Genomic DNA, 18,506 nt, shown 5'->3' with positions numbered 1-18,506 from the left:
CATTCCGATTGTCTATGCATTTGAATTACTTCTTAATTCAACTGGAAGTGTCTGCACAGCTAAGTGCCGTTAATGGATTGCAGGCTGTGGTGCATGGTAAGGTAACAACACGAGCCGTTAATCTTTAATGCAACCATGGTGCACCAAAGCAATGTATGATGTACAGTGTAAACAACGTATTATACAATGATAATTATTGTATAAAATTGTTTTATGTATAAAACATTTTAATTGTATCTTACTACTGCCAGATTTCAGGCAGTCTGAAATCGTATTAGGCCTACACTGAAAATGCTAATCAGTGATACAAGAAGGACTACACAGGCATGAGTTAGCTCAGTTTAACAAAATTTCATTTGGTGCCTGGGTTTAGATTACCGCCAAGAGAGCTCTACCCACTCATTGGGAAATTATGCTATTTTTCCCCTTTTGAGCACTAGCTTCCCCATCGAAAGGAACCACTATGCCCCATGGGCAGCCCACATTGGCATCATTAATTCACAGTAGTTGTGTTCATTTAAGTAGATCTTAGTGTATGAGCTTGAACCATACAAATTTCCGTTGTCTGAAGCTACACAAAATTAATCACACCAAAAATTAACTGAAAGTAGGTACACGCGCATGCGCAAGTCTAGTCCTCCCCGCACGTTTGTATACCGCATAGATCAGCAAAGGGTTTTCCCCTTGCAATGCTGGGTCTTTTAGTCAGGGGCGGGGCTGAGCTGTCTTGACCCGGACCCCCATGCCCAAGCTAGAGAAGACTGCTTATCTCATATACATGTGTATATAATTATCTGCTCATTGATTGCCTACCGTCTTTTTTCTAATCACGGTATCTACTGCTCTAGCTAGCCATGAGCTTTGAGGTGAGCTCTGAAATGAAAACAGCTTTCAATCAAGATGGCTACGTCATTATAAGGTGAGCTACAGCCAGACTTCAGCCTCCTGGTTAATTGTGCTTTTATTGCAGGGGTCTGTTGACAAAACAAGAGCTGTCCCGACTGCAGCCTGCCCTGGAGAAGGATGATGGAGTGGTGAAGCACTCTTACACTGTCGATGATGGCCATGGACGCTCTAGTCGAATGTGCTTGTGGAATCACCCTGGGAACGATATCACAGGTACGTACGTCTTAATTGCAGGGACACGTGATGTTAAGTGTGAGCTACATAGCTGTCCTATAAACCATTAGTGTCGTTCCCAGGCCGACTTTTCTCTTCATGAGAAAAGTCGGGCCGGGAACGAGACTAATAAAATACCGTCGCTAACTTGGCCAATTCGTACCTATATACATGTAGCTTTAATGCTTTTTTGAGCACACACATCCAATGACCACACCCACCAGCATGCCGTATAGCGGGTATTTTTCGTATAAACTGCCCAATTAATTAAATATCGAAATATTCCACCATACGAAAATAATCCGTTATACGGTATAATTATATACTACCCTCTTTCTTGAAGGCATGATTGGCCGATGTAACAAGGTTGCCGGGACGATGAGTACTCTCCTGGGAGGAGAGGTGTACCACTACCACACCAAGCTCATGATGAAGGAGCCACACACTGGGGGGTCCTTTGTGTGGCATCAAGACTATGGGTATGCACACTGGGGGGCCCTTTGTGTATGGGTATGTATAAGGAGCCGCACTACTTAGTGTAGCATCAAGACAGTGGGTACACGTAGTATTATGAACACGCTATAATTTGCTAGCAATCTTTGAGAGTGGGTTTAGAACATCAAAATAAAGTTGATTTCAGTAATTTTTTATGGAAAGGATATTAGATGGTGTAGTTAACCAACTGTAAATAACATGTCACTGTTATAATTACTCTCCAGGTACTGGTACAACAATGGGTGTCTGTTTCCCGACATGGGGACTGTGTTTATTGCTATAGACAAGTGTGACCAGGAGAATGGTTGTCTCAAGGTATGTGCAGTACTGTCTCTAAAGAGGTTACGCTCGTCATGTCCCATTGTACACAGGTGCTGCGAGGTTCACATTTAATAGGTCGGATTGATCATAAGCGAGTGGGTGGACAGACAGGAGCTGATATGGAAAGAGTGGAGCACATTAAGAAGGTACCTATAACTTTAAGCCTAGATTTATCAATTAGCACACTAGCGGCTAATGTGTGTACATGCAGGTGCTGCCCTTGGAGCATGTTGAGATGGAGTCTGGTGATGCCCTGTTCTTCCATAGCAACCTCCTCCATTGCAGTGACCAGAACCACAGTGCACGGAGGAGATGGGCCTTCCTTATTGCGTACAACAGGGTCTCCAACAGTCCCGTAATCGAGCACCACCACCCTCAGTACACGCCACTGGAGATGGTATGGTCAAATTTAATGTAGGGGATGCAAAGGCAGTTAGAGTAGCGTTCATGTACTGCAGTTGCCTACTTCTATTTTTCCTAATAAGTGTATAGGTTTAATGTACGTATACACTACATACATGTATTGTGCTTTTTGCCTCAAATGTAGCCATTATGCAGCTACATGAACTTATTATATTTATCATACAGGTAGCTGACTCGGCTATAATGGAGTGTCCACTGGAGGTGGATCTGAAAGGCAAGGATTTCTTGGAGCCTGACAAGGACAAGACATCGTGGGGGAGAAGAGTTGTCAGTTAACTAGAGAAGACAGTATAATAAAACTTTTAGCACTGTCTCAATGTTTGTATGTACTAGACTAGCTGCGTTCTTTGGTCATGATTATAATTATTTTTGAAACGTACAGAGTTCATAAAAAAAAAACTGATACATAAACAGTGTCACTGTTAGTTGAGAATTCATTCAGCTATCTCCATTTCTTCTGTGACCTTGCTGCTCTGTCTCTGCCTCTGTTTCTGTGCTTCCCTCACCTTCACAATCAAAGCTGCAACAAACACAATACAGTCAATTACACAATGATTTGCAAGCCATTATATAAATTGTCTGGCTGTTATTACAAGAACCTGCAATTGTACGCTAACAAGATAAGGCTGAGCTATTTTAGGTCTAAAGAAGAAAGAAGACGAAGAACAAAATAGTTATTACCTTACTAGACTACATGTACTAAACTATCAAACTTAGCTACTAACCTTCTGGGTCTTGCAGTAAATGAATGCCCTTCTCCACTTCTCTCTTCTCAGATTCTTCCTGCAACTTGAGTCCAGCCTTCAACCTGTGTGTGTGTGAGAGAGAGTGTACGGTGGGTGGGTGAGTGAAGCACAAGACAATTCAAAAGATAACAAAAATACCAACTCTGGCCTCACCTGTTTTTGATGAATCGTGCCTGTCTCCTCTCTCTAATGACATCGATCCTCTTCATGGCGTGCACTGTATGGAGCACATCAATATCTCAGCACACACCCACCCCACTGCACTCACCTGTCTTTCTCCACACATCCCTGTTGTATTTGACGGGCATATTCCTTCGTCTCTCAAACTGGAAAACTGAGTCCTGCACAAAACACACGGCAATGAGGATCAGGGAAACTATTGGAATGTAAACCAGCGTGTACCATTGTGAGCTCTTTGCCGTGAGCCTTTCTGAAGGCCTTGGTCCATCGCACTTTGCGAGGGTTTCTCTTCCTCTTGAATGCTTTGTGGCACTTAGACCGACAGAAACGGAATTGCTAGGGGGAATAACCAGCTCAAAAATACCTCTAGGTACATGCATGTGACATTGTAGAATATCGCTATTATTGTGTGTATACTTTAAATGTTAACAATTTGTCCACAGATTAAGCATCCATACTTTGTTGTCGTTCCTGACAAACATAATGCCGTGTCCTGGGTAGACAGGTGACGAACAAAAGTAGCATTTTTCTACTCTCATCTTCTCTATAAACTATTACTTTTCTCTCGACCACGTGGTCGTCACTACTCTTAAATAATGCCCATTTTCTACCAAGTGACACACCCTCCTTCAAGCAGTCTCTACTCAAAGTTGCCCTATTTCTTGCTCTATGAGGGTCCAAGATGATCAGGAGACGTGGTGTGCTGCTGCTAGTATTCCTCACGTGCTGTCAAGTGCTTGGATTCCTGCTATTCTGCAAAGGCTTTCTCCTCAAGCGCGTTGTAATCCCCGAATACTCAAACTGCACTCATCCACACACCACCGCATATCCACTCTCATCTTGTGACAATCAAGTGAGGAGATATAAACGAGTCGTTTGGCTGCTAATTGATGCTCTCCGCTATGATTTCATGCTCTGGGATGAATCACTATCACCGCCACCGATCTATCGGAACAAAATGCCCCACGTACACAACCTCCTTCTAGACCACCCTTCAAATGCAAAACTCTTCAAGTTCGTTGCAGACCCACCCACATCCACCATGCAACGACTCAAGGCACTAACGACAGGGAGCCTCCCCACGTTCATCGATATCGGCTCCAACTTCAACAGTTATGAGATTCTTGAGGACAGTCTAATCCGTCAAGTCAGCAAAAATGCCCGAAATATAACTTTTATGGGTGACGACACATGGCTGGGTCTTTATCCGAGCATGCTCAGTAAAGTGTTCCCCTACCCTTCCCTGAATGTAAAGGACATACACACGGTGGACGATGGAGTACTGAGTCAGCTGTTTTCCGAGTTGAAGAAGGGAGATTCTGACTTGCTAATCGGACATTTTCTAGGGGTGGACCATATCGGACATACATACGGCCCCTCCCACTGGACAATGGGGGAGAAACTGCCACAGATGGACCGGATGGTCAGGTTAAAGAATTATTGTTCTTTGTCTTAGATTGTATGATTATAGCCAGTTCGTCTGATTTGGCTAACTTATTACCCAGACCCTAAAGCATTGTTAAGACAAAGTAGACAGACTTATAAACTGCATATGAATTTTGTACTATTGCTTGAACAGAGATGTGGTGGAGGCAGTAGACGAGGAGACGATGGTGTTGGTGTTCGGAGACCACGGAATGACGAGCACAGGTGACCATGGCGGGGAGACAGAGCTCGAGACACATGCTGCACTATTGGTCTACTCCAAACAACCCCTTTTCCATCATCAGCAGGTGACTACATCGAGAAACCCATTTGTAAAAATTAATGCTCTTAGTTACTACCTTAAGGTGACATATTTTTACAGGTAGATTTATTTGCGTTTTTACAGTTTTGTACATTTTGCTGGTATAATTTTTTGCGAAATGTCGATCTGGATACATTAAACAAGAGGGCAGCCAATTATTTGTGAGTACTAATTTTTGCGATTTTACTCATTCGCAGAAATTAATACACGCGAAAATATGTCACGGTAACTTTAACCATTCTGTAGCTCTCAGCCTGTTGCCTGATTTTGAGGTCCTGTAGCTTAAGTAAGGACATGTCAGTAACAGCATTTTATTGTTTCTGTAGCCATTTGAACGTTCAGTGTATCAGATCGACCTGGTTCCCACGGTGGCGCTGTTACTAGGACTACCCATCCCCTTCTCCAATCTTGGAATGCTCATTCCGGAACTACTACACCCGTCTCACACAGAGGGCTACTCTCACACTGATGGCTACTCTGGTGGTGTCACTCACAAACTACTCACTGCTTTAAGAATCAATGCAGAACAGATACACAACTACCTAAATACATATGCACTCTACTCTGAGGATTTTCCCCAGCAAGTTTTTAAAGAATTGGGTGAGAAATTGGTTGTCGTGAAGTCTCTGCATGACGCGTGTTTCCTCGAGGCTTCTCAAGATGAGCTGACAGCTGTGGCGAATGGTTACGTCATCTATATGAGAGAGGTGAAGGAAATGTGTCATCAAGTGTGGGCAAAATTCGATAATAAATTCATCTTTATTGGACTGTTTTTTGTTATTTTGGCTGTGTTGTCTGCGTTTGTCTTTTTGACGAATAAACATTGGCTGGGTACTGTTGTATTTTGCACTGTATTCTGTGCATTGGTGTGTGTTATGATCAGCAGTTCACTTGAAGATGCTTTACTCAATCTTGTCTACTGTGTGTGTGCCCTAAATTTAATTGTTTTGATTCGCTGGATGTTTAATTTCTTCTTGGTGCATTTTCCACCATCACTAAGTAAGTTACGCTCACTACTTGACCCCCTCTCTGTTTTTGCCCTGCTATTAGTAGTCCTCCATGCATTCTCTCTACTATCAAACTCGTTTGTACTCTATGAAGGAGATATGGTCTTGTTTTTCCTACAAACTCTTATTTTCTGTTTGGCTTTGAAGCATCTTCGACTGGTTGCCATTGAAGAGAAGGGTGGACTACTCAGTACTTTGTTTCCCTACGTCGCCCTCAGTGGATGTCTGAGACTCAGTAAACTATTCTACTCTTGCAGAGACTTACAATATCAAGATGGGTGCCAGGATACCACCTTTACACAGCCGTACACAATAGCAGCTGAAAGCCTCGGGGGCTGGGTTAACATTCGATTATTCTTGTCTTCTGCCACTGTTGTAGTAACACCCATTTTAATTTACGAGGCAATTTTCCGAAATTCATTGTCAAAATTTGTCCACGTACTGTATATGGTTCGGTATGGTCTACCTGTAGCTGGACTATGTGTTGTGGGGTACTGGAGTGTTCAGTTGCTGCCGTCCAATCAGCTGTCGTATTGGCATCATGTGACTTTGCCATGGGTTGTCTATGTTGTGTGTGGTGTGATTCTTGTGATGGCAGTGTGGCATCCAATCAGAGGAGCTGCAACAAGTAGTGTGAAAAGTGACACAGCCCTCGTTATAGTTGTCGTGGTGACCAGCTTGTGGGTGCCTCTGACAATGTTGCTAAATGATGGACTAGCATTGGCCAGTGGTGCTATTGCCCTGCAAGCTGTTCTCTCTGTACAAGTGCTCTCCAAAGCAGGTACATGTTTGTATGTGTGTTTGTATGTGTGTGTAAGGTTTCAATAAAAGGTGGTGTGCGTGTGTGTGTGTGATGGTGCGTGTGTGTGTGTGTGATGGTGCGTGTGTGTGTGTGATGGTGCGTGTGTGTGTGTGTGATGGTGCGTGTGTGTGTGTGTGTGATGGTGCGTGTGTGTGTGTGTGATGGTGCGTGTGTGTGTGTGTGATGGTGCGTGTGTGATGGTGCGTGTGTGATGGTGCGTGTGTGTGTGTGTGATGGTGCGTGTGTGTGTGTGATGGTGCGTGTGTGTGTGTGATGGTGCGTGTGTGTGTGTGTGATGGTGCGTGTGTGTGTGTGTGATGGTGCGTATGTGTGTGTGTGATGGTGCGTGTGTGTGTGTGTGATGGTGCGTGTGTGTGTGTGTGATGGTGCGTGTGTGATGGTGCGTGTGTGTGTGTGTGATGGTGCGTGTGTGTGTGTGTGATGGTGCGTGTGTGTGTGTGTGATGGTGCGTGTGTGTGTTGTGGGGGGGGGGGGATCCATGTGCGCATGTTTTGTAATCTCGCTTCATGTATTGTTATAGAAATAGCATATTAGCACAGTACATAGTTGTTCACTGTATTCCATTGACAGAGTCCCCGCTAGTGGTGGCTGTGTTCTGGGCTCTTCTGACCTCTCACTCTTTCTTTGCCTGTGGCCACACGACCACTGTCACCAGTCTAAGAGTGGAGGCAGCTTTCACTGGTATCCATGGAGAGATCAACAAGTTCAACCTCCCTCTGGCTGGGCTACTAGTGGGACTCAACACACTCGGACCTCAGGTACAGGGAATACCCTCTTAGATAATACACACTAGCAATACAACATTTATTAGCAATTCATCTCTTAGCAATAATTATATATACTTCTGCGATGCTCTTACAATATCAAAACATAGTATCACATGACTATTGTTTATCCCACACAAACACACACACACACACTTCAGTTGTTGTTTGGTCTGGCCACGCCCCTCCTCTCAGTCGTTCCAAACAGTCAACGTCTTCAAACCCATCAATCACTGAAGCTGGCCCTCACACTGATAGCCATACACTCACTCAAAGTAAGAATCCCCATCTCCTAAATACATTATGTCATGCATTACCTATACATACGTGAGTCTCACCCCTCCTCCCCTCCCCCCCCCCCCCCTCCAGCTGATGGTGACTATGTTTGCTGCTTCTCTCCATCGCCGACACCTCATGATTTGGCAGGTGTTCACTCCTAGGGTGCTCTACGAGGGAGCCTTCCAACTAACTGCAAACATTTCAGTGCTTATCTCTATGCTAGTGGCTAGTAGAGTAAAGAATTTGCTTCAGATGTAATATAATAATCATTCATGCATGCATTCATTTTCACCATTCAGTGTTTTTGTCAGAAATGAGTTTGAAACAATTCTTTGATTCTGATGTGAATGTACATAATTATGACAATGTTGCATGAAGTACAAGTGTGTACAAAAACTTAACAGATAATTACAGCACATGCAAGAACTTATAGACAGAGTACTAAACATAGCCTTCCATCGATCTATCTATTCCAGTGCTATAGCTAGTTGTTCCAGCGTCTGCCTCAGTATGCATTTCTTCTGTGTTCTGCGCTAGCTCCTTCACACTGGTCCTCCCCGTTGCCTCCTGTCTCCTCTGCTCCCTCAGTTCCAAAGCTCTACTGTCCTGCTTCTTCTGCACCTCTGGTGATGGCTCCCACTTGCTTTTGAGGATACGAACGACTGCTGATGGACTGATCCCAAACTGACCGGCTAGCTTGCTGACACTCCACCCCTCAGGATAGTTTTGCTTTAGAGTACGGAGGTAGTCCATTTGGTAGCGTGTGAGCTTCTTCTTGGGCTTCCAGCCATCAGGATAATGTGACTTTTGTTTCTTGCGAATGTCTGACCATCTTTTCCTAAGAAGCAGAGCAATATAGTAACAATGTTTGTTTGTAAAATTACTAACCCTTCTTTAGTCTCAGAAGAGCTGCATAATCTGCAAATGACTGCTTGCTGATAGAACCTCACTGGCACAGAGAACAACTTCACAAGATGAAACATAGGGTACTGGGTACTGTTAGTTCATTCACAAGACGCCCTCAATACAGTTGACACAAGAACCTGCTTTGAATCCAGACCGCAATCCTGGATTCGAGGGGGACACACGCTCAGCGGCCTGTAATCGATGTACACAGTAAGAAGATGCCTAAGAAGTTCAAAGGCGAGAACACTAAAGCCTCTGTTGCAAAAGAGAAGAAGGCTGCTGCCAGAAATGAGGCTGACGAGAAAAAAAGTCGAGAGGAGGAGGATGCCTACTGGAAAGATGATGACAAACAAGTAGCCAGAAAGCAAGAGCGAATGGTGAACATATGTATATAGTATGTTATGCATAATCAATGCTCCAATATTACACTTTGTATTGATTATCAATGTGTGTATTTCTACAGATGGAACGAGAGCGTAAGAGAATAGAGCAGTTGGAGAAGAAGCAAGAAGCCAAGCGACTGTTGGAGGCCGAGGAAGCGTCTCTCCCATCAAAATCTAGCTCTGGATCGACTAAACTAACCCGTGCTCAAATAGAGGCCACACAGAGACAGCCTGTAGCAGCTGCAGCACCTCTACCCAAGGGAGTGACTGAGGGTCTGGTACTCGAGGAGAATCCAAACCTTCTCTTGCGGCAAAGCCAAGCCGAGGGTGTACTAGATGCTCGGACTGTAGATGAAGCTCTTGTGGTGTTGGGAGGCCCACAAGGTGCCGTGGACATGCATCCAGAGAGACGACAGAAAGCTGCCTATGCTGCATTCGAGGAAAGAGAGTTACCACGTTTGAAAAAAGAGAACCCGAATATGAGACAGTCTCAAATTAAGCAAATGCTTCGTAAAGACTGGATGAAGTCACCTGAAAATCCTCTGAACCGACACTTCTCATGACATCTAAGTCATAGCATTTACCATTATAGCTGATGCTCTTACACTATCGTGAATGTTATTGTGCAATTTCTACACACGAGTGACGTCATAATTGTTATTCTAAATGCTGAGTTAGCAATTTATAATTATTATCAACTGAAGACAATTGATGGTGTGAGTGTCTTGTATTGTGGTGCCTCTGGCGCTGTTTCTGTGGACGGCTGTGTTCAAGCCATTGGTGGCTTGGTTCACAGGAAAGGGGGGAGAGAAGGCTGTCAAGGATGGGGTCAAATCCGAGGACACTAACTCAGAGCCAGAGCCAGAGCCTCTAAAGAAGGTCGATGATTCTGACCTCAGGTATTAAAGTGTTACATTTACCATCTACATATATTTTATCCACTTTTATGATAATATTACAGGCATCGGACCCAAGCTGTGGCTGCTGAGAGCTCATGATATCAAGTGTGGACACATTGAAACTATGATTACATGACGATATTCATCGAACCTTGACTTATTTTCAAGAGGTGTTTATCTGATGACTTATCATCCTCTTCATTGTGTTCTGCTTAATATTAATATTTAACGTTGTTTTTATTTCCCATGGTTAACTTATTTTCCATATTTAATTGCTTTCACTGTTAATTATTCTGAAAAGACTGTGAAGTAAACATTCCTCAATACTACTATAACATGATGTAACTATAATTATGATGTATGTACAAAAGACATGATGCACTGTATAACCCAAACAATTAAACAAAAGAATTAAACAAAGAAGACGCTACACTTGAACAATAGAAGATGGAGAAGTGTCCAAACGAGATCGCTTGGGTAACGGTTCCTCTGAAGCTCCTCCTCTCCCACCCTCTCCTCCCATCATCACATCCGCTCCATTGATGTATCTCTCAGCTTCTGATTCTTGCCCTCCTCTCAATCCACTGTCTATGTCGGCTGTCGGGCCGGACTGTATACTCAAGGGGGTGGTCTGAGTTCCTGAAGTGGGCGTGGCCCGACTAGTGTGCTGAAGCATAGACTGCATTTGAGAGAACAGCAACTGCTGATGAATGAGTTGCTGTGTGCGCTCGTACTGTGCCTTTATTTGCTCGAAATCTTTCACATTCGGGCTCATATTAGCAGCTAGACCAGATGTAGGTGGAGTGAAACTTTGAACTGAGTTTTGCCGACCATCAACAGAAGGAGTGAGTAGAAATGGCTGCCCCATATTCTGTGCGTGGAGAATGAGATTACCAGGTCCTGTTCCTCCCGAAGGTTGTATGCTGACTGGGAATGCGACTAGTGCAGCGGACGAACTGTCTCCCCCGGTTGCAGAACTGGATGCAGGGGGTTGACTGAAAGGGAAATCCCCCAGGAAGCTCGACAACATGGGCGGGAGGTTACTAAGGTTGCTATAGAGACTCGGTGTTTGTAGGTTGAGTACGGGGGTAGTGAGAGAGTCGACAGCCGTGGTAGTGGTGGTAGGTTGGACGGACGTGGTAGACGTGGAGAGAGGGACTTGAGGCAACGGAGACGTGGATTGCTGTATGGAAGGAGAGAGACAGTGTGAAGGGGGGGGGGGGCAGTTACATACTAGAAATGTTACTCTAAGTTGTGTGGTGGCAGATATGCATGATTGGTTGTTAGAGTGTGTGTTAGCAATGTCAGATGTACATAGCACTAGATGTGACACTTCGCTACATGTAGAATCGATAAAAATTATTTACATTGAAGGAGCAAACTACATATAACATGAACATATACATGGGAACAACTAAGTCTGTACAGTAACTAGAGTACAGGACTATACTATAGTGTAACACTATATTAATAGCAATCACAACAGGAATGTTTTGGTGAAAATGGAGTGCACCATAACATAGGCACACACACAAACAGACTCGAGCTAGCTTACTGTTCTAGGGACAAACTCCTTCTGTCCGGGAATATAGACCCTCAGTGGTGGCTTGGAACCTGGTTTAGTGGGCGGATCCACTTCATCACTAATGCTACCACTCTTCTTGATCTCAACATCACCATGACTACCAGCGCTCAGACCACCACTACCTGAGTGAGACAATGGAAAAACTTGTAAAATTGTAGAGTTGTAGAGTGTAGCATAACAGCTAAATGCACAACAAAGGCAATTTAAACTCCAGTACCTAGAGTAGTCAATTAGGGATGAACTATTAAAAGGCAAAGGCGTATTTGAATACTGTATAGCGGGTAATTTTCGTGGGCAAGCTGACCTCTACAAAAATTTTCCCGCGTGGTTTACCGGAACGCATGCAATGCAGTGCAGGCAATGAAATATTTACTCCCGAAAATCACTGTGTTTGAGTTGAACGAATTTTTACCTCACGAAAATTACCCGCTCGCTATACACGGTTCTTGGGTATAAATCTATCCTATCGTTACCTGCTACACACACACTTGCTTTCCCCAATGTCAATTCTACATACATGTACATGTAAGTGTAACAGCAATATAGACACACTACCTGTAGCTAAGGGTATGTATGAGCGACCACTGCCTGGTAGGTGGAGTTTGAGCGTTTGATTCCGTATGGTCTGCAGGCGTGTGGGTGTGATGAGTGGGGGTGGCATGCTCCCGTGAGGGCGGTCCTTGCTCAGTGGACTAGCACTAGAGAGATCACTGCTGGGGGAAGGAGTGAATAACCATACTTATAACTATATTCATTACTAAAAACTGTTACAGTACGAGAATGATCAAAGAAGATATAATAATTATTTAACATTGCCAAAAAGTTAACGGACATGTACATGTGTATTGTACAGAAGGCAGTGAATCACATACTACTGTAACAGTTTTATGCACAGTACATAGATCAAGCAGTGGAAGTGAAAACTAAATTCACGAACTGAGACATGCATGCACAGTAAGTGTTCTATCAATAGCCCTCAGACACTCACCTCTGAGGAGACATGAAGGCTGAGGAGAGAGGGGCGGAGGACTGTCCCGAGCTACCTCCACCAGACCGTTGCTCCTTTAAGGCCAGGTGCTGATGGATGGTCTGCTGTAGGGACTTGGTGACGGGTATGGTGACAGGCATCACCTGAGGGATACCGAGTGGAGCACTGCCGAGAGAAGGGGCCTAGGGGAGAGAATTAGATGTAGGTTATAATAATCAGCAATCGTAACTGTATAAGTACATGTACATGTAGATGTACTAACATTGCGAGCATAGATGCATGTACACTAGCCTAAGACCACAAAACGTTTTCAATGGTATTGTAAGTTGCTAGAATTGGCCAAAAAAGCAACAAAAAGAGCGAATGAGTGAACCATATACGCTGACTAGATACACTGCACATGTACATGTATAGTTGCTTTGACTACCCCGTACAATGTATGTGGCACCAACTCACCGTGGCTGATCGAGAGGGAGCAGGGACTTGATTTTGGTGCAGCATGTGATCAAACTCTTGGTCAATTTTACGATAGTTCTCTTGTGTACGTGGAGTCAGAAGAAACTGTGTGTAAAGATAATACGAGAAGACCATAATAATGCACACACTGAACAACACACACAAGTTAAATTACTTGAAGCAATATTGATCACCCCAGGCCCTCCACACACACACACTCACACACACCCACCCGCCCATGCACACACTCACAGAGTTCACATCCTCCTCCCCCGAGTCATTGTCTGCACCTCTCTCTTTCTTGGTGATGTCCTGAGAAATGTAACAAAGACAGTTCAAATGTAGCCCTCAACACTTCCAAAACAAATAAGAAATACTACTGTATTGTCAAAACACAAATGGAAAGTGAGCAATTTACACACATCAAGAATGTCAGCGTTGGTCTTGTTCTCGTCCGGGTCTTTGAACTCTGTGTACCTACAAGGGAAGATCACATGACCTCTTACAAAGGTTACTTCATGGAGAGTTGTATTACAGCTGGAAAATATATAGGATTGTGTCACATGACAATCACCTGATGAGGATGGAGTTCATGTTGGACGAGGCGTACTGGTATAGCTTCCGATTGCTGGTGATCATAATCACAGCTATCTCGACATCACAGAGGATACTCAACTCATACGCCTTCTTCAATAGTCCAGCCTTGCGCTTGCTGAATGTGATCTGTGAGAGAGGGTGTGTGTGTGTGTGTGTGTGTGTGTGTGTGTGTGTGTGTGTGTGTGTGTGTGTGCATGTGTGTGTGTGTGTGTGTGTGTGTGTGTGTGTGTGTGTGTGTGTGTGTGTGTGTGTGTGTGTGTGTGTGTGCATGTGTGTGTGTGTGTGTGTGTGTGTGTGTGTGTGTGTGTGTGTGTGTGTGTGTGTGTGTGTGTGTGTGTGTGTGTGCGTGCATGTGTGCGTGTGTGTGTGTGTGTGGGTGTGCGTGCGTGTGTGTGTGTGTGTGTGTGCATGTGTGTGTGTGTGTGTGTGTGTGTGTGTGTGTGTGTGTGTGTGTGTGTGTGTGTGTGTGTGTGTGTGTGTGTGTGTGTGTGTGCGTGCGTGTGTGCGTGTGTGCATGTGTGTGTGTGTGTGTGTGTGTGTGTGTGTGTGTGTGTGTGTGTGTGTGTGTGTGTGTGTGCGTGCGTGTGTGTGTGTGTGTGTGGGTGTGCGTGCGTGCGTGTGTGTGTGTGTGTGTCATACGCCTTCTTCAATAGTCCAGCCTTGCGCTTGCTGAATGTGATCTGTGTGCGTGTGTGCGTGTGTGTGTGTGTGTGTGTGTGTGTGTGTGTGTGTGTGTGTGTGTGTGTGTGTGTGTGTGTGTGTATCCCCACCTGTCTGTTTCGCTCATCTTGGATACGAGTAATGGCGATTTTCTTGCGACCCATGACAACACACACCAATTAATATCCTGTGGAATTAAGTTATGTAAAGATAACATACTTATCTGTGTGTTTCAAATAAGATAACATACATGTACATGTAGTACATGTAATAAAGCTAAAAAGCTTTAAAATATGGAGAAAGATACAAAACTCAGGAAACTAAAAGGTTTGGGATATCAGATAATCATATACACTAAAGCCATGTACCAAAAAGTTTGAATACAAATCTAATCTATTTTTAGCAAACAATGATCTAGCAAATTCCTTGAGTATCCATTATTGATGATTGCCTATTTTTACACACCCAAGCTATTTATATACTTACCTAACTATAAATAAAATGGAAGAGCTGAGAAGAGCTTGGATCTTCTTCAAAAAACAGGAGACTAAAAACGTGATGGTCGGGATTGGATCCTTCGTTTACACAGCCTTTTTCTTGACAGCACTTTGCCTTTACGCAGTTTCTGGGAAAGCTTTCTTTGTGTCTGATTTGCATAGCCTCACGTGGTCAATTCAGACTATCCCGGGAAATATGAACTCTTCTTCGTAGTCTTCTCTTGTGAGGCAGGAGGCTATGGAGAAGTGCATACACCCTGACTGTGCTTGTGTTGGATATAAGGAACCTGCTAACACGAAGGGGTGTGTGTGTGTGTGTTTTTACTCTCTGTGGTTTTTGCTTTAATTAATTTCCAAATATTCCCCCCCATACAGGACTTTACTTATCCTAAGACGAGGCTGCTCTGATTGTGGTCACATGTCCTCGGACCATCGAAAACTGACGTCAGTGGATACACTCATTCGTAAGGAGGTGGGAGCTGCCGTCTCTAAGAGGTGTGTGCATCAGATTCCTGTCCTAGATGTACCCCGAAGTCCTGTGTTCGGATCACATGATCCCATACATTTGCCGTGGGGCGATTTTGCACAGGTAACTCTTAAAAATATGCACAGTAGCCACTGTGTTCAAGTATATTGTAACATGGTGGTTGTTGGAGCCAGGGTAAAACAGCCAGGGTAAAACACTGTACAAGTATTGTTCAAGTATTGTGTTCAAGTATTGTTCAAGTAATTGTAAACTACATGTACGTAACGTACTATGCCGAATAGGGTATAAAACAGTGGTATTGTGTACTGAGTTCATGACCTCTAACATGCATTGGGATCTTCCCCATACAGGATTGCAGTGTAGTGTGCACCTGTACAGGGTTCAAGACCTCAAACCTGATCAGTATTCAGCAGTCGTTCCAGAGGGTGGGGCAATCCAAAGTAAAGGAGGAGCTTGGACACATTCCCTGCAAGTTCTGTCATCATCCTCTTTCAGCACACAAAGGTGTGCCACCTAGAGGGTATAAATGTTTGCGGTTTTCGCTCATTAAGCATGTACTGCGAACATTTATACCTATGAATTTAATATAGCATTCATGCTGCAAAAAGGCTGCTATTACGCGAAAATTAAATCCGCAAAAACCTTTCTAACATTTGCGAAAGTTTATACCCTTAAAATAATTATACCCAGCTATACGGTATCAAGAGTAGATAAGAATAAGAGTACTTTTCTTGACGGTATAATATTATAGAGCCTTGTGGTAATATCTGTAGCATTAACTAATGTTGATCATTCTCCTCTTTAGGTGGAGAGCCTGTGGGTGTGTCCAATGGGCACTCAGAGATCACCACTCTAGGACGACTCAAATTAAAGAGCTTTTCTCAACTCAAAAAACTCACAACACCCTGTGCTCTTACACTCGACCACAAGAAACAACAATTTGTTTTTGTTTGTCTCCGTTCCTCTACTGAAATTGTTGCTCTCATCTCTAACTGGAACACTCGGCGGACAATGGTATGTAGTGACATGGTCGCCATGGATACATCGGGTTCTATTCCCATGGAAACAACGGAGGCGGCTGTTGTGGAAACGGCTAAAAAGACCAAGGCTAGGAGGAGAAACAGTGGTAGTGTGCAGAGTAGTGGTGCTGTGCGAAGGAGCGTGCGGGTAGAGGCCAGAAAAATTGCATTAAAAGAGCGTTTGGGAGGTTCTACAAAAGAGCTAAAACCGGAAGTGATTGTGCCGATTGAAGGTACAGTGAGGTTTATGGAGGAGCTGGGAGAGTCGGATAATTGGAGAAAGTTGGGAGATTTGCCAGAGGTGGGAGAAATTTACAAAAGCATAAACTATTGCAGTTGTAAGCTAGTCTGGTGAATGTTTCATTTGGTCTGACAGCAATCTGATGCTCTCATATTGTTCATCCCCTCAGGCCCTCACTGAGTCCACCAGTATGGTGTGCTTGCCTACTAGCAATGGTTTGATGCTAGCAGTGTCCAGTCAGTCTGGCGGATGGGTGGGGTCAGTCCCTGGAGAGGGGGAGGTGGTCTGGTCAACCCTAGAGCAGAACAACTACACTTGGTAGGGGTTACTGTATCTATAGTCTTGTTATGTGAGTATTGTTCGTCTGTAGTACATCGTTAGTGGAATCTCCTGATGGTGTACTAGTTGCCATGGGTACAAACAGAAAGGAGGTGATTGTATGGAGGGTCGAAGTAAATCAAATGTGAGTCCTTTAATTAGGAAAGAAATTTTGAAATTTTTATTCATTTCTGTTTGCTATAGGAATACGTCAGTTGAGGTCATAAACAAATTTCAAGAACCTTCATCACAAGTGACTATCGTAAAGTGGGCTTCCAGTGGCAGAATGCTCGCTGTTGGTTGTTTCCATGGTGATGTCCTCTTGTACTCTTACGGTGAGAATGAGCTCAGTTTGTTTCAAACAATGCGTGTGTGTAGGAGCAGTGTGACAACATTGACCTGGTCTGAGGACAACCGGTGAGCATCACTATGTAACTATGTGTCACTATGTAAACTATGTCATGTGACCCTGTAGAATGTTGGCGGCTGGAGGAAGTGACGACTGTGTCCAGTTGATTTTATCCCCACCACCACCAACGACTAGCCCACTAGTTAACCAACAAATGCCAAACCTTTTCAACTACTGTGAGTGTATAGGAGTGTTGTGTCTTGTATTACATCACCTCTTCTTTAGTTGAGAGGTTAGATGGACCGAAATTCCAGCACACGCTAACACTGAAAGGTATGTATACACTTCAGTATTCCATACATGTACTTATTATTAATCATTATTAATCATGATTGTACGTACCGTATAATTGGAACATTTGGCGGATGAGTCATTTAAACGCAATTAGCGGTTTTTTTTATTTGGTGTTTCAGGCGTGGCTACTACAGCAATGACATTGTGTCTACCGGAAAAAACTTTTAATTTGATTTGACGATCTTTGGTAAAATCTGCCAAATCGCCAAATTAAAACACCCACCAAATTTTCCTGTTAGTAGTATCTTTTTTATATGCTTGTGGTTGTTTTATTATGATATGCTGCCAATTCAGACTAATGATTTACTGTAATGTCGATCCCAGGATCTGCTCCTGTTTAGACTAATGACTAACTGTGTTGTCTTAGACTACTGACTGCTGTAATGTTCTTGTGCAGGTCACCAATCCTTTGTCGCTGATCTCCACTTCACCCGATCACAGCTCCTCCTCTCCCTCGGCTGGGATGGACAACTGCTCGTGTGGAGCCCCTCACAACACCCACACCCTCACACTGTGGACTCTGACCCCGTGGGTGGGTTCAAAATTGGACCGTCAATGGAGACTAAATTTCTACCACTGGCTTTGACAGCTGTGGACAATGGACTCCTAGTTGTCATTAGAGACAAACACTCGACACTTTCAGTCACTCATTATTCGTTGTTTGTGGAATGAGATATTTTTAAGACTCAGTGGTGGACTGATAGTATACAATGTAATATGTTTAGTAAAAGTCAGATTAATTTCAGCATTTAAAATTTAATATAATTATGTACATATTGTCTGAGAGCACACTCATTTGGTTGAGGGAGGGGCTCACTTGCATGCATGCATGCAGAGGGTGTCATCATTAATTTTGCAAATTG

At 43.8% G+C, this 18,506-nt stretch overlaps 7 protein-coding genes across 8 annotated transcripts; 4 read left to right on the top strand and 3 right to left on the bottom strand.

The window, feature by feature from the left end:
• Positions 1-693: 693 nt before the first annotated feature.
• On the top strand, positions 694-2,769 carry LOC135339050 (L-proline trans-4-hydroxylase-like). The gene is made up of 7 exons (XM_064535160.1): positions 694-919; positions 971-1,119; positions 1,463-1,598; positions 1,839-1,929; positions 1,986-2,081; positions 2,147-2,332; positions 2,524-2,769. Exons 1-7 carry the CDS (start codon positions 855-857, stop codon positions 2,632-2,634), a joined length of 834 nt encoding a protein of 277 aa, XP_064391230.1. The 5' UTR covers positions 694-854; the 3' UTR covers positions 2,635-2,769.
• LOC135339058 (probable ribosome biogenesis protein RLP24) lies at positions 2,702-3,903 on the bottom strand. Its single transcript, XM_064535178.1, has 6 exons — positions 3,743-3,903; positions 3,507-3,620; positions 3,373-3,445; positions 3,258-3,321; positions 3,084-3,166; positions 2,702-2,878 (listed from the first exon to the last, which is right to left on the bottom strand). Exons 1-6 carry the CDS (start codon positions 3,821-3,823, stop codon positions 2,793-2,795), a joined length of 501 nt encoding a protein of 166 aa, XP_064391248.1. The 5' UTR covers positions 3,824-3,903; the 3' UTR covers positions 2,702-2,792.
• LOC135339011 (GPI ethanolamine phosphate transferase 3-like) lies at positions 3,874-8,252 on the top strand. The gene is made up of 6 exons (XM_064535108.1): positions 3,874-4,712; positions 4,864-5,017; positions 5,358-6,819; positions 7,432-7,619; positions 7,787-7,900; positions 7,995-8,252. Exons 1-6 carry the CDS (start codon positions 3,967-3,969, stop codon positions 8,160-8,162), a joined length of 2,832 nt encoding a protein of 943 aa, XP_064391178.1. The 5' UTR covers positions 3,874-3,966; the 3' UTR covers positions 8,163-8,252.
• A 93-nt stretch (positions 8,253-8,345) lies between these two features.
• LOC135338940 (uncharacterized) lies at positions 8,346-8,887 on the bottom strand. Its single transcript, XM_064535034.1, has 2 exons — positions 8,793-8,887; positions 8,346-8,742 (listed from the first exon to the last, which is right to left on the bottom strand). Exons 1-2 carry the CDS (start codon positions 8,885-8,887, stop codon positions 8,346-8,348), a joined length of 492 nt encoding a protein of 163 aa, XP_064391104.1.
• A 106-nt stretch (positions 8,888-8,993) lies between these two features.
• Positions 8,994-10,397, top strand: LOC135339068 (coiled-coil domain-containing protein 124-like). Its single transcript, XM_064535194.1, is given in 4 exon segments — positions 8,994-9,187; positions 9,274-9,763; positions 9,915-10,092; positions 10,155-10,397. Coding segments are annotated over 4 exon segments (864 nt in total). The 5' UTR covers positions 8,994-9,028; the 3' UTR covers positions 10,192-10,397.
• On the bottom strand, positions 10,360-15,006 carry LOC135339024 (myocyte-specific enhancer factor 2A-like). 2 transcript variants are annotated; one of them, XM_064535131.1, is made up of 10 exons: positions 14,865-15,006; positions 14,489-14,565; positions 13,696-13,844; positions 13,544-13,598; positions 13,374-13,433; positions 13,122-13,226; positions 12,666-12,847; positions 12,233-12,390; positions 11,648-11,799; positions 10,360-11,275 (listed from the first exon to the last, which is right to left on the bottom strand). In XM_064535131.1, exons 2-10 carry the CDS (start codon positions 14,540-14,542, stop codon positions 10,520-10,522), a joined length of 1,671 nt encoding a protein of 556 aa, XP_064391201.1. In that variant the 5' UTR covers positions 14,543-14,565; positions 14,865-15,006; the 3' UTR covers positions 10,360-10,519. The 2 variants fall into 2 exon arrangements, with proteins under 2 accessions (XP_064391201.1, XP_064391202.1); XM_064535132.1 differs by having other exon boundaries at positions 12,233-12,387.
• Positions 15,007-15,037: 31 nt separating this feature from the next.
• On the top strand, positions 15,038-18,427 carry LOC135339020 (uncharacterized). Its single transcript, XM_064535121.1, has 10 exons — positions 15,038-15,178; positions 15,251-15,464; positions 15,713-15,866; positions 16,168-16,682; positions 16,792-16,940; positions 16,993-17,085; positions 17,145-17,357; positions 17,416-17,525; positions 17,575-17,622; positions 18,041-18,427. Exons 1-10 carry the CDS (start codon positions 15,114-15,116, stop codon positions 18,313-18,315), a joined length of 1,836 nt encoding a protein of 611 aa, XP_064391191.1. The 5' UTR covers positions 15,038-15,113; the 3' UTR covers positions 18,316-18,427.
• The last annotated feature ends 79 nt before the right edge of the window (positions 18,428-18,506 follow it).

The sequence above is a fragment of the Halichondria panicea genome, chromosome 7 (genome assembly GCF_963675165.1).
Source record: "Halichondria panicea chromosome 7, odHalPani1.1, whole genome shotgun sequence".
NCBI classification, from domain to species: Eukaryota; Metazoa; Porifera; class Demospongiae; order Suberitida; family Halichondriidae; genus Halichondria; species Halichondria panicea.
The sequence above is the reverse complement of the archived record's forward strand: the minus strand, read 5'-3'. Positions and strand labels throughout refer to the sequence as shown.